Source organism: Neoarius graeffei, chromosome 2 (genome assembly GCF_027579695.1).
Source record: "Neoarius graeffei isolate fNeoGra1 chromosome 2, fNeoGra1.pri, whole genome shotgun sequence".
Lineage (NCBI taxonomy): Eukaryota > Metazoa > Chordata > Actinopteri > Siluriformes > Ariidae > Neoarius > Neoarius graeffei.
The window spans coordinates 18,134,623-18,149,589 of record NC_083570.1 but is presented as its reverse complement, the minus strand read 5'-3'; the positions used below and the strand labels follow the sequence as shown (position 1 = coordinate 18,149,589).

Below are 14,967 nucleotides of genomic sequence, written 5' to 3'. Positions count from 1 at the left end.
AAAACATCTTTTTTTACGCATTTTAAACATCTGCTTTTTTAAAACCTCTTTTTTTACACATTTTAAATATCTGTGCTTTTTAAAACATCTTTTTTTTACACATTTTAAACATCTGTGCTTTTTTTAAAACCTCTTTTTTACACATTTTAAACATCTGTGCTTTTTTAAGACATCGTTTTTTACACATTTTAAACATCTTTTTTACACATTTTAAACGTGTTTTTTTAAAACATCTTTTTTTACACATTTTGAACATCTGCTTTTTTAAAACATCTTACACATTTTAAACATCTGTGCTTTTTTTAAAACCTCTTTTTTACACATTTTAAACATCTGCTTTTTTAAGACATCGTTTTTTACACATTTTAAACATCTTTTTTACACATTTTAAACATCTGTGCTTTTTTAAAACATCTATTTGTACACATTTTGAACATCTGCTTTTTTAAAACATCTTTTTTTTTACACATTTTAAACATCTGTGCTTTTTAAAACATCTTTTTTTGCACATTTTAAACATCTGTGCTTTTTTTAAAACCTCTTTTTTTCCACATTTTAAACATCTGCTTTTTTAAAACATCTTTTTTTACACATTTTAAATATCTGTGCTTTTTTAAGACATCGTTTTTTTACACATTTTAAACATCTGCTTTTTTAAAACATCTTTTTTTACACATTTTAAACATCTGTGCTTTTTAAAACATCTTTTTTTTACACATTTTAAACATCTGTGCTTTTTAAAACATCTTTTTTTTACACATTTTAAACATCTGCTTTTTTAAAACATCTTTTTTTACACATTTTGAACATCTGCTTTTTTAAAACATCTTTTTTACACATTTTAAACATCTGCTTTTTTAAAACATCTTTTTTTACACATTTTAAACATCTTTTTTACACATTTTAAACATCTGTGCTTTTTTTAAAACCTCTTTTTTACACATTTTAAACATCTGTGCTTTTTTAAAACATTTTTTTTACACATTTTAAACATCTTTTTTACACATTTTAAACATCTGTGCTTTTTAAAACATCTTTTTTTTACACATTTTAAACATCTGCTTTTTTAAAACATCTTTTTTTTACACATTTTGAACATCTGCTTTTTTAAAACACCTTTTTTTAACACATTTTGAACATCTGCTTTTTTAAAACATCTTTTTTTTTACACATTTTGAACATCTGCTTTTTTAAAACATCTTTTTTTACACATTTTAAACATCTGTGCTTTTTAAAACCATCTTTTTTTTTTTTACACATTTTAAACATCTGTGCGTTTTTAAAACATTTTTTTTTTGCACATTTTAAACATCTCATAGCATTGTTAGCTAGCATCTCTTGGCAGACAGCACACTGTGGCAGTGGAGCATCTTCAGATCCAGTCCATGAAAATCCAAATGTTAAATAATCGTGGTCATACTTCTTTTTTTTTTTTTTTTTTGCTTGGCCCAGACTCTGTCTCCTCACTCACTGTAGCTTTAGGTACTAAAAATCGATCCATTTTGTCTCTGGCAAAGGCTAGCTGAAGTTCGCTAAATGTCTGCAATAGTAACTTTATTCTGGTTTATTTTTCCTCACGTTGCGCCCCCCTGAAGAACTCTGGTGCCCCCTAGGGGAGGCGCGCCCGACACTTTGAAAAGCCCCGATCTAGACATTTAACAGCTAAAGGATTGTCCGTGTGCCCCTCAGGCGTCCTGATCGATGCCATGCGGAAAGGCTATTGGATCATCCTTGACGAGCTGAACCTCGCCCCCACCGACGTCCTCGAAGCCCTGAACAGGCTGCTAGATGACAACAGGGAGCTCTTCGTCGCCGAAACACAGGAAGTCGTGAAAGCACATCCAAGATTCATGCTCTTTGCTACCCAGAATCCCCCAGGTCTCTACGGTGGCAGAAAGGTACCACGAGTGTTTAAAAATAATTATAAAACGTACTGAAAACAAATGGGCTTTTGGTGAATGTTTTTTTTTTCCTAATGTATACTCTTATGCTATTACAATATCATACCTACTTCCTGTTTTGCTCTAGGTCTTGTCGAGGGCATTCAGGAATCGCTTTGTAGAGCTGCATTTTGACGAGTTACCCAGTGAGGAGCTGGAGACCATCCTTCATCAGCGCTGCAGCCTTCCTCCATCTTACTGCACCAAACTGGTCAAAGTCATGCAGAACCTTCAGGTGAGGGCCTCGGACGTGACGTGATGTGATGTGAACACGACCAGGGTTTAAAGACGACTTTACACCCATTCTTGTCCACATGAAAGCCTGTCTAGTGGTTGTTTATTGCTTCCTTTGTGCAATAAAGCTAGCTAGCCAACGATGAATTTGCTCATCGAAAACTAATCTGCAGCGATAACAAAAATCACAGTGCCTCGAAAGGCACTCGGAGAGCGCAGACCTCCGCCAAGAACAATAGTTCGACGAGATGTAGTTCTGCAACTGCGAACACTATTTATAGGTCTGGGTATATTTCTAGAATTACGCGCCTACGTGTTTATCTCGGAGGATTACTAGGACCTGTGAATGTGGATGGTCATTTTGAGTCATCGTATTTCTACATCGGTTATGTTTTTTTTAAAACGAATGAACTTTTACTTCCATTTATTGGCTTTTATGCCGTTTTCGAGCGCATATTTCCGCAAAAAAAGGCCAAATACCGTACCTCACAATGTTGGCGAAAGAGAGAAAAAATAACCGGTGCTATACCCTTCCATCAAGTTTCATGGAAATCGAGTTGGGAGGTTTCACGCAATCCTGCTTCCAAACAAACTGCACCGAAAACAGAACCTCCTCGGTGGAGGTCATATCGATAATCATATATTTGGAAGGATAAGCTGCAGTCGACGGAACGTAGAACGTTGAAAGACCTTTTCAACGAATGATCAGAGTGATGGAGCTGTCTATTAGAGTGGCTCGGAATCGGATATGGACCAAGAAAAGTATTTCGAGGGACTAAATCAAGCTGTTTGGTGGTGGTGGGGGGGGTACTGTAAGAGTATAACTGGAGCCAGTCGACAAATAAAGTCAGTCTAGTTTTCTAACGCAAAACGTTGTGGCTTCTTTGTTGTAGCCAGCCACACGTATTTATGTAAATTGTTTAGCTGAAGGCGGCTCATCAAACCAGAGACGAGCTTCCGGCGCTTGAGGCGTTGAGTCCGACTCCGGAGTTTTGACAGATTTGAACAGGTTTTTCATTTTGTTTGCCCTCTCTGGTCCGATTCATGAACCGATGACGTGTTTTGTTTGTTTGAATCTGAACTGAGGAAAAACAAACAGATGTCGGTCATTTAATTAGAGTCTGTGGCTCTAGTCAAAAGCTTTACGATGAAACAAATCTCTGCCGCTTCGAATTATCTTGGGTATAACCATGGACGGTCCTGGTTAGACCAGACCAGAACGTCAAGGACGTAGCAGCTCATCCGGCCTGCCATCAAAACAACCATGACGACCAGAACTGAACCGTGGCGACGTGAGCGAGGACCAACCTCCACGACAAATTGTTTACAACAGGAAAAGCAACAAAGGACTAAATTTTGTTCCCCGAGGCAAGATCGACCCAAAACACGAGTCAGAACTGAATTCGCATGATAAACGAGAGAGGACAGACAATTCTAGTCAGAAGAAAATTGTGTTAAGTTGACCGAATTACAGTGGTGCTTGAAAGAATTTTCTATATTTCTGCATAAATATAACCAGAAACAATCAGATTTTTCACACAAGTCCTAAAAGTAGATAAAGAGAACCCAGTTAAACAAATGAGACAAAAATATTATACTCGGCCATTTATTTATTGAGGAAAATGATCCAATATTACACATCTGTGAGTGGCAAAAGTATGTGAACCTCTAGGATTAGTAGTTAATTTGAAGGTGAAATTAGAGTCAGGTGTTTTCAATCAGGTGTGAGTGGGCACCCTGTTTTATTTAAAGAACAGGGATCTATCAAAGTCTGATCTTCACAACACATGTTTGTGGAAGTGCATCATGGCACGAACAAAGGAGATTTCTGAGGACCTCAGAAAAAGCGTTGTTGATGCTCATCAGGCTGGAAAAGGTTACAAAACCATCTCTAAAGAGTTTGGACTCCACCAATCCACAGTCAGACAGATTGTGTACAAATGGAGGAAATTGAAGACCATTGTTACCCTCCCCAGGAGTGGTCGACCAACAAAGGTCACTCCAAGAGCAAGGCGTGTGATAGTCAGTGAGGTCACAAAGGACCCCAGGGTAACTTCTAAGCAACTGAAGGCCTCTCTCACATTGGCTAATGTTCATGAGTCCACCATCAGGAGAACACTGAACAACAATGGTGTGCATGGCAGGGTTGCAAGGAGAAAGCCACTGCTCTCCAAAAAGAACATTGCTGCTCGTCTGCAGTTTGCTAAAGATCACATGGACAAGCCAGAAGGCTATTGGAAAAATGTTTTGTGGATGGATGAGAACAAAATAGAACTTTTTGGTTTAAATGAGAAGCGTTATGTTTGGAGAAAGGAAAACACTGCATTCCAGCATAAGAACCTTATCCCATCTGTGAAACATGGTGGTGGTAGTATCATGGTTTGGGCCTGTTTTGCTGCATCTGGGCCAGGACGGCTTGCCATCATTGATGGAACAATGAATTCTGAATTGTACCAGCAAATTCTAAAGAAAAATGTCAGGACATCTGTCCATGAACTGAATCTCAAGAGAAGGTGGGTCATGCAGCAAGACAACGACCCTAAGCACACAAGTCGTTCTACCAAAGAATGGTTAAAGAAGAATAAAGTTAATGGTTTGGAATGGCCAAGTCAAAGTCCTGACCTTAATCCAATCGAAATGTTGTGGAAGGACCTGAAGCGAGCAGTTCATGTGAGGAAACCCACCAACATACCAGAGTTGAAGCTGTTCTGTATGGAGGAATGAGCTAAAATTCCTCAGATCAACAGTTACTGCAAATGTTTCTAGGGGGTCACGCCAGATACCGAAAGCAAAGGTTCACATACTTTTGCCTCTCACAGATCTGTAATATTGGATCATTTTCCTCAATAAATAAATGACCAAGTATAATATTTTTGTCTCATTAGTTTAACTGGGTTCTCTTTATCTACTTTTAGGACTCGTGTGAAAATCTGATGATGTTTTAGGTCCTATTTATGCAGAAAAATTCTGAAGAGTTCACAAACTTTTAAGCACCACTGTATTAATTTGTTCGCAAAAAATTGGCAATGCAACGACCAGGCGTTGCGCAGAAGGTCTAGTTATTTCAAATGAAACAATCAGAACTGAAATCCATTGAGGACTCCGGGAGGAGATAGGATTGAACTGAAAATCAACAAACAAACGACTGAGTTTTTTGTTCTTCATGAGGAGATCGACCAGAACTGGAACGGGATGAGAAATCTGTTCTCGTGAGAGGCCTCGGAAAGCTGTTATTCTGGTAACTCGTTAGCAAAAAAAAAATTGACACTTTTTTTGTGTGGAACAGTCGGAACGGAAATCCGTGGAGAACTGACGGAGGAAATAGGATTTAACCGAATTGTGGACGCCGGATGAGCTAATAATTCGAGACATTACGTTAAAGTGGATTCTTTTGCCTTCCATGACTTTGTCTCAGACGTTTTTTGCGTGTGTGTGTGTTGTAGTCCTTGCGGCGTGGATCCAGCGTGTTCGCCGGCAAGCACGGTTACATCACGCTCCGAGATCTGTTTCGATGGGCCGAGCGCTACAGGCTGGAAGAACAGACAGACTCCTCACGCGACTGGCTGCAGCATCTCGCCAACGACGGTAACCATGAAATTCTCGCTTTGTGTCTAAATCCGTATTCATTCGACTCGTAATTCCTCTGGTGATATTTTTTTTTTTTTTTTAAATGATCTGCATCGTTTTGTCATGATCAGGCTACATGCTTCTGGCGGGTCGTGTCCGTAAGCCGGAGGAGGATTTAACCATCCAGAACATCCTGGAGAAGCACTTTAAGAGGACGGTAAACCCAGACGCACTGTTCTCTGAGGCTCAGGTCTCCACGCAGTTCAGTAAGTTCAGCCCAGGACACTGTTGAACCAGGTTCCTCTCTGTAAGTTTTCCGTTAAACATTCATGCATTCGGACGGAGAAAATCTGTCTCGCGCATTTTTCAAAACGTTCAGTAACTGTACAGGATTGAAAGGGCGTTGTCTGTCTGTCTGCTGTACATTCAGAAACAAAAAAAAACCACCCGAACCCCACTCCTGGTTCTGGTTTATTTTTCACCACCTTGAGACACAACTGGTGACGTGCTGACTGCTTGCTCTACTCCTGAGTACCATTATTTCCTGTTCCCATCAGTAGAAAGCAGAGGTGGAAAGTAACGAATTACATTTACTCATATTTCGATTACGTTCATTATGTCTTATATTAAATATAGTTAGTTTTTTTTTTTTTCTTTTTTATCAGACATTTAGTTTTTGGGTTTGTTTACCTGACATGTTTCGACGTACGACTGTCGTCTTCCTCAGAGTGTCACCGGATGTTAATTGGTGACGCATCTTTTATCAGCTGATGTTTCTGAAGGCGTGGCCTTCCTGTCTGGATTGACAGGTCGGTCACGCCTTCTACTGTCTGTAAGGCAGCTGGGCCATAGAAGGTTCACGCTGCACGCTGCATGCTGCACGCTACACGTTCACGTGAAGAACCGGACCCTGGGCCATTAAACTTCATGCTTGGATGTTCACGTGTTGCGTCTGTTCTACTTTGATCGAGTAACCAACAATATGGACTCTTCGGATGACGACGATTGCCTCATTCTGCTTTTACTGAGACAGAGGAAGAGAAAAAGGAACAGAATTTGGAGCCGAGAACACTTCCTTCTGAGAGAAACCCGTGGTGAATTTCACCGAACATTCTATAATCTGCTTGACAATCCCGATGAAGAACTATTTTTCAATTATACCATTCAATTATATTTTTTCTGAAGTTTTCCCCTGAAAGCATAGCGTTATCTCCCTAGACCCGTTCTGATTGGCTGGCGCGGCGGTGACCGCATGCATTGACTGGAATTTCCATCTTCACGCCTAGAAAAAAGTGTGCATGTTCATTTCACGCTTCACGCGTGAAGTGTGCAGCGTGCAACGTGAACGCCGTTCTATGGCCCAGAGCAAGTCATGCTACGTTTGTCCACTTTTCTTTACACGCGTGTAGTGTGCAGCATGCAGCGTGCAGCGTGAACCTTCTATGGCCCAGCTGCCTTACCCATTATCAGCCATCATGTGCGGCTTTTTCATGGAAGATCTGGAGCAGAAAGCACTCACTACAATACCAGCAGAATACAGGCCAACACTCTGGAAATGTTACGTGGATGACATACTGGAAAAAGTGAAGAGGGGACACACTCAACAACTCACCGACCATCTCAACACCATAGACAATACCGGCAATATAAAATTCACGCATGAAGAAGAAACGGAGCAGTCGATAGCATTTTTGGACTTAAAAATACATCACACAGAAGATGGGGATATCAAAATAAAAGTACACAGGAAACCCACACACACCGACCAATATTTAAACTGGACTTCCGAACACCCCATAATGCACAAAATATCAGTAGTCAGAACATTACATGAACGCGCAGCAATAATTACAGATCCACAGGACAAAGAACAGGAGGAACAACATATACAACACGCACTGAAGGCATGTCAATATCCACAATGGGCAATATCCAAAGGGGCGGAACAGGTTAAGAACAACAAAACACAGAAGAAAGAGAAAAAACAAACCAACAAACAAGAACACAGGGGAGTAGTTACATTACCATACATCAGAGGAATAACGGAATGCATTCAAAGAGCAATGAGGAAACACAACATTAACACACCTGTCAAACCACACACAACACTCCGTCAGATCCTGGTTCATCCCAAAGACAGAATACATCCGGACAACAGATGCAACACCATATATGAGATTCCATGCCAATCATGCAATAAAACTTACATTGGGGAGACAGGAAGGAGTTTCACCACAAGAAAAAATGAACATAAGAAAGAGTGCGAAAAGGAGACAGCTATAAGACAAACCTGAGCAATAAAGGAAAAGGCACAACAGGAAAATTATAAGTCAGCCATAACAGATCACTGCAAAAGGGAAAATCATATTATGGACTAGGGGAATGCCAGAGTCATCCGCACAGAAGATAACAAACATCAGCGCTGGATCAGGGAGGCCATAGAGATCCGTAAGCGAAGCCCGAGGACCATCAACCGGGATGAGGGAGCATACATGCTCTCCCATACCTGGAGTACCATCTTGCAGGGGACAAACAGACAGTAGAAGGCGTGACCGACCTGTCAATCCAGACAGGAAGGCCACGCCTTCAGAAACATCAGCTGATAAAAGATGCGTCACCAATAACATCCGGTGACACTCTGAGGAAGACGACAGTCGTACGTCGAAACATGTCAGGTAAACAAACCCAAAAACTAGATGTCTGATAAAAGAGAAAAAAAAAACAAACTAACTATACATTTACTCACGTTACTGTAATTAAGTAGATTTTTTTTGTGTGTGTAATTTGTAATTTTTTAAGTAGTTTTTGAAATGGGTAATTTTACTTTTACTCAAGTACATTTTGAACCACGTATTTTACTTCGCAATCCTCTTCTGGATCATCCAAATGCTCTCTAGCAAACTTCAGACGGGCCTGGACATGTACTGGCTTAAGCAGGGGGACACGTCTGGCACTGCAGGATTTGAGTCCCTGGCGGCGTAGTGTGTTACTGATGGTAGCCTTTGTTACTTTGGTCCCAGCTCTCTGCAGGTCATTCACTAGGTCCCCCTGTGTGGTTCTGGGATTTTTGCTCACCGTTCTTGTGATCATTTTGACCCCATGGGGTGAAATCTTGCGTGGAGCCCCAGATCGAGGGAGATTATCAGTGGTCTTGTATGTCTTCCATTTTCTAATAATTGCTCCCACAGTTGATTTCTTCACACCAAGCTGCTTACCTATTGCAGATTCAGTCTTCCCAGCCTGGTGCAGGTCTACAATTTTGTTTCTGGTGTCCTTTGACAGCTCTTTGGTCTTGGCCATAGTGGAGTTTGGAGTGTGACTGTTTGAGGTTGTGGACAGGTGTCTTTTATACTGATAACGAGTTCAAACAGGTGCCATTAATACAGGTAACGAGTGGAGGACAGAGGAGCCTCTTAAAGAAGTACCGTATTTTTCGGACTATAAGTCGCACTTTTTTTCATGGTTCGGCTGGCAATGCGACTTATACTCCGGTGCGACGTATATATGTTTTTTTTTTTTTTTTTCACCGCGGAATAACTGGAGCTGATGCTGAGTCTGACGACAGCCACGCAGAAGAAGAGGAAACGGCGCTTCATCTGCCGCTGGAGGCAGAGTTGTTCAGAAGCGACACCGAGGATGAGGAATTCAATGGATTTGCTGATTTGGAGTGAAATCATCAGCTTGATAAACTTGATTGACCTGTGTTTTATTATTAATGATAGGCCTATAGTTATTTAAATAAGTTATGTAATGATTTTAGGCAGTGCTTAATTTGTGAAGTGGGAGGTCCCGGAACGCAGGAGGTGGGTGGGTCCGGCGACTCAAAAAAAAAAAAAAAAGGCGGGGGATGGTTTACTATAACTTTACGCACATGCGCTTATTGTGTGTGTAAAATAATAATAATAATAATAATATCAGACATTATGATCTTAGAAAACGCTTTAGTGACAAACAGTTACAGACAGTAATATGTCGTGATATTATATTATAAAATATTAATTTTTATTAGTCTATATATTAAATTATATATTACATTTATCTTCTAAAATAACAGACTGTACTCATCACAACCGGTTTATTTCACCATTGGAGATCAGATCACACAAGACATGAGTTAAATGACTCATTTTAAGGATTTAAGTAGGGGATTTAAAAGCGGTTGTTGTTTTTTTTTTTTTTTTTTTTCACTAGACGGTTGTTTTTACTACCGTACCTGTCTTTGGAGATGATATACCTATAGCCTACTTGACCTCTGATTTGATGAAATAAAATTCGACAAAAATGAAGAATGACACTCCTCGATGATGACTACAGCTTTAATAACACAGATGAAAGAGCCATGGGGCGATAATAAGCCCTACCGGTAAAAATATTCTAAAAGCAAACTGATTAATGCATCAGTAATAGGCTACTAATATTAGTTATAATAGTAATATGGGCTATTAGTAATAACGATAGTGATAGTATTAAAGATAGTAGTAGATATTTAAAATAATCAGACTAGGCTACTTACAGGGCAAAGGGCGCGTTATCACTGCTCAGCTGTTCGTTTATTAAATAAACAATGCAGTCGCGCAGTAACCACGCGCCGCTGATCAGATACAATCACAGATTCTATGGATAGAATAACCCTTCAAAAAAGTGCGATTTATAGTCCGGTGCGACGTATATATTTTTTCGTCTTCATAATGCATTTTTTGGCTGATGCGACTTAAACTCCGGAGCGACGTATAGTCCGGAAAATACGGTAGTTACAGGTCTGTGAGAGCCAGAAATCTTGCTTGTTTGTAGGTGACCAAATACTTATTTTACCGAGGAATTTACCAATTAATTCATTAAAAATCCTACAATGTGATTTCCTGGATTCTTTCCCCCCATTCTGTCTCTCATAGTTGAAGTGTACCTATGATGGAAATTACAGGCCTCTCTCATCTTTTTAAGTGGGAGAACTTGCACAATTGGTGGCTGACTAAATACTTTTTTGCCCCACTGTATGTGTCATTTAGTAAGTCTGCTTTAGTGGCTTGATTAGATTAGATTCACCCCACATCAGGGAAATTCATGTGTTACAGTAGCAAGAAAATGTCAAACAGATAACAAATAAAACTGAAATGCAAATTAGACAAACGAAGGATTAAATACAGAGGGCTATTTGCATTATCTACCGTGAAAAAGTATAGAAAAATTGCACATTACAGGTAGACTCTGTATATATACACACACACACACATATATATATATATATATATATATATATATATATATATATATATATATATATATATATATATATATCCTACCAGTGGCTGGATAATGCAGGACTGACAGACCGCACAGAGGCACTAATCATGGCAGCACAAGAACAGGCCATAAGCACAAGAGCCATAGAGGCCAGGATCTACCAGAGTAGATCAGACCCAAGATGCAGACTGTGCAAAGAAGCCCCTGAAACAGTCCAGCACATAGCAGCAGGGTGTTAGATGCTAGCTGGATCAGCGTACATGGAGAGGCACAACCAAGTGGCTGGGATAGTATACAGGAACATCTGCAACCAGTATGGAATAGAAGTACCCAAGTCCCAATGGGCCATACCACAGAAGGTGGCTGAGAACAACAGGGCCAAGGTTCTGTGGGACTTCAGCTTCCAGACTGACAAACAGATCCTGGCTAACCAACCGGACATAGTAGTGGTGGACAAAGAGCAGAAGAGGGTGGTGGTGATAGATGTGGCGATCCCAGCTGACGCCAACATCAGGAAGAAGGAACATGAGAAACTTGAGAAGTATCAAGGGTTGAAAGAGCAGCTGGAACGGATGTGGAAGGTCAAGGGTTGCGTGGTCCCCGTGGTAGTGGGGGCACTTGGGGCAGTTATCCCCAAACTGGGAGAGTGGCTCCAGCAAATCCCAGGAACAACATCTGAAGCCTCAGTCCAGAAGAGCGCAGTCCTAGGAACATCGAAGATACTGCGCAGAACCCTCAAACTCCCAGGCCTCTGGTAGAGGACCCGAGCTTGAGGATGACATGGATACCACCCCCCCGCCGGGGGTGAGAAGGAGATTTTCTTTTTTTTTTATATATAAGTATGCATAAAAATAGCAGGCGTTTGTCAGTAAAGAAAAAAATGGATGATAGAATTTACAAGTTATGCCACTTGTACCTGGTTATTTGTAAAAGGTTATGTGGACTAATAGTTAATTAAAAACAATTTGATTTATGACTTGTCCTTTCTTTTTTTTTTTACATCAAATAATTGAAAGTAACTAAGTAACTTTTACTCAAAGTACATTTTTAAATTGAGTACTTTTTTACTTTTACTCGAGTAGATTTTTAGATGGGTACTTTTACTTGAGTAGAATTTAAGCAAAGTAAAGATACTTTTACTTAATTACAATTTTTCAGTACTTTTTCCACCTCTGGTAGAACGAGACCCCTAACTTGAACCCTCATGGGTTAAATGAATGCCAAGTTGTCATTGGTTGACGCTAAATTTCATATTATACCCGTCACTAAGCTGTGTCCGTGTGTGATTGGCAGGTCCGTTTGTGGCTACCATTGCTGGCATGCCTGAAGAGTTTGGCCATGTGGTTTGGACCCAAGGCATGAGGAGGCTTGCTGTGCTGGTGGGCCGCGCGCTCCGTTTTGGAGAGTCCGTCCTGCTGGTGGGCGATACCGGGTAAAAATCTTATCACCTGTCACAAAATGCATTCGACTGCCGACGCTGTTAGAAATACAATCCAAGCTCACGTGACGTCACATCCGCCTCATGAGTTTTTCAGAACTTTAGCTGGTGGTCTACTAAAGCTCCGCTGACCAAGCGTTTGTACAAAGGTGCTTTGCTCGCATGAAAAATGCCTTGCGTTGTGAACGAACACAGGATCTCACAAAAAGGTGGCTCTCGCTGAAATCGAAGCACGCTCGAGTTTGCAGGTTTGTATCTCCCTCTCGGCTACGTCCTCAGTGTTTTCCGAGTGCTTTTCTCGCTGCGTGTCGTTATTTCACGGTACTTTTTTTAAGTCACGAAGCGCTAAAGTCGCCAGCTGTTTCTTTGTTTCCTCCTCATGAAGGTGGCGACAAAATTCTTCCCCAGCCCGCGCCGTGATCACTTCTTCTTCTCCGTCTCGTTTAAAGGGGTTTCTGATGATCTTTGTGAATGATTTAGCTGAGAGATAAACGAAGTGTTGTTTGTTTCCACTTCAACTTGCAGCGCTTCGTTGTAAAGACGCAGGAAAAAAAAAAAGCTTACACGGGCAAAAACAATCCAGGATTCATTCGGCAGCGACTTGATACCGAGGTCCTTTACCCAGCCGCGTAGAAAAAAGTCTTTCATGCGTTTCGCGGTGTAGAAGGACGTCTGCAACACCAGATAGCTCGAGATGTCGGCGAACTCGACTGAAGGGTAGTTTTCGAGATCATATAACAAATCCAGGGATGAGAGTTTTCCGCTTTTCGGCGGATTTCCGCTTTTGCTGAGCAAAAATCGATATTATGCCAAATCCGTTGAGATTTTTTTTTTTCAGTGAGGGGGGTTGGGGTATGTTCCTTCGTGATACTCAAGCGTACGACGATGTTACATGTTTACATTTTCGCCATCTTTAGTCTCGCTAAGTCTCGCGGTAGAATACGTGTTCTCTACAATGTAATTGGCCAAAACATCGCTGGTGAGAGCATGATAGCCAATCATAACAGTTCTTCAGGGCTGTGAAAAATCCGCGGAATTCCGCAAATTTGGCTGCCAAAAATATCATTTTAGTAAATCATCTAATTTTGCAGGGCAGCACGGTGGTGTAGTGGTTAGCGCTGTCGCCTCACAGCAAGAAGGTCCGGGTTCGAGCCCCGTGGCCGGCGAGGGCCTTTCTGTGCGGAGTTTGCATGTTCTCCCCGTGTCCGCGTGGGTTTCCTCCGGGTGCTCCGGTTTCCCCCACAGTCCAAAGACATGCAGGTTAGGTTAACTGGTGACTCTAAATTGAGCGTAGGTGTGAATGTGAGTGTGAATGGTTGTCCGTGTCTATGTGTCAGCCCTGTGATGACCTGGCGACTTGTCCAGGGTGTACCCCGCCTTTCGCCCGTAGTCAGCTGGGATAGGCTCCAGCTTGCCTGCGACCCTGTAGAAGGATAAAGCGGCTAGAGATGATGAGAATGAGATGGGATCTAATTTTGCAATAAAAATTGGGGGGGGGGGGGGGGGGGGGGGTAGGTTTCTTTTGCGACAATGACAGACCGGTTTACGGCATTTGCGCCATGCTTACAAACCACGGCGCGAATCTTGTGCTCTTTAAACATGCTTTCGATATCAACGGTTTTGAAAAGGAGAATTTCGCGGGATGTCCGTGTCATGGAGGGACATCGTTCAGAGGGAGGACGGTGAGACCAACGATGTCAAAAACATTTGCCAAGGAAAACGGCATCAAAAATCCATGCAATTGGCGATGGCTGGAGTTTAAAGTCGGTAGTGAATGAGCACATCTCATCTCATTATCTGTAGCCGCTTTATCCTGTTCTACGGGGTCGCAGGCAAGCTGGAGCCTATCCCAGCTGACTACGGGCGAAAGGCGGGGTACACCCTGGACAAGTCCCCAGGTCATCACAGGGCTGACACATAGACAACCATTCACACTCACATTCACACCTACGCTCAATTTAGAGTCACCAGTTAACCTAACCTGCATGTCTTTGGACTGTGGGGGAAACCAGAGCACCCGGAGGAAACCCACGCGGACACGGGGAGAACATGCAAACTCCGCACAGAAAGGCCCTCGCCGGCCACGGGGCTCGAACCCGGACCTTCTTGCTGTGAGGTGACAGCGCTAATCATTACACCACCGTGCTGCCCTGAATGAGCACATACGGAAGATAAAAGAACCAGGGAAAGCTTACTGCATCTTGTGCCATCAGGATGTGAAGTACGGTTCTGGTGGAAGAATGCGTTTGGTTGACCATGTTAAAGGAAAAAAAACATGCGGAATTGGTGAAATTGAAGCTGTTGAACTATAGATTACCAGGTAGACCATCTTGTTCACTGTAACGGTTCACTATGCGTGGGCGGAGCACAGAGGACGGCAGGACAGAGATCAGGTTCGCAACAGGGCTTTATTGCCACACTTTTCAGTGAACAATCTTTCACTCGAACAGACGCACACAACCAGTGTCTAGTTCGGGGATGAGCTCCTCTGCTCTCGCTCTCCCTCCTTAAGTAGGGCGCGGTCACTGGGAAGACACACAAACACAG

At 41.8% G+C, this 14,967-nt stretch overlaps 1 protein-coding gene across 1 annotated transcript in view; it reads left to right on the top strand.

Moving 5' to 3' along the window:
• The window catches only part of mdn1 (midasin AAA ATPase 1), a 149,334-nt gene that overhangs the window by 39,322 nt on the left and 95,045 nt on the right, over positions 1–14,967 (top strand). Inside the window, exons 24-28 of the mRNA XM_060913949.1 lie at positions 1,690–1,898; positions 2,029–2,175; positions 5,618–5,759; positions 5,873–6,007; positions 12,276–12,414. Coding sequence (XP_060769932.1) covers positions 1,690–1,898; positions 2,029–2,175; positions 5,618–5,759; positions 5,873–6,007; positions 12,276–12,414 — 772 coding nt within the window. The remainder of the gene's footprint in view (positions 1–1,689; positions 1,899–2,028; positions 2,176–5,617; positions 5,760–5,872; positions 6,008–12,275; positions 12,415–14,967) is intronic.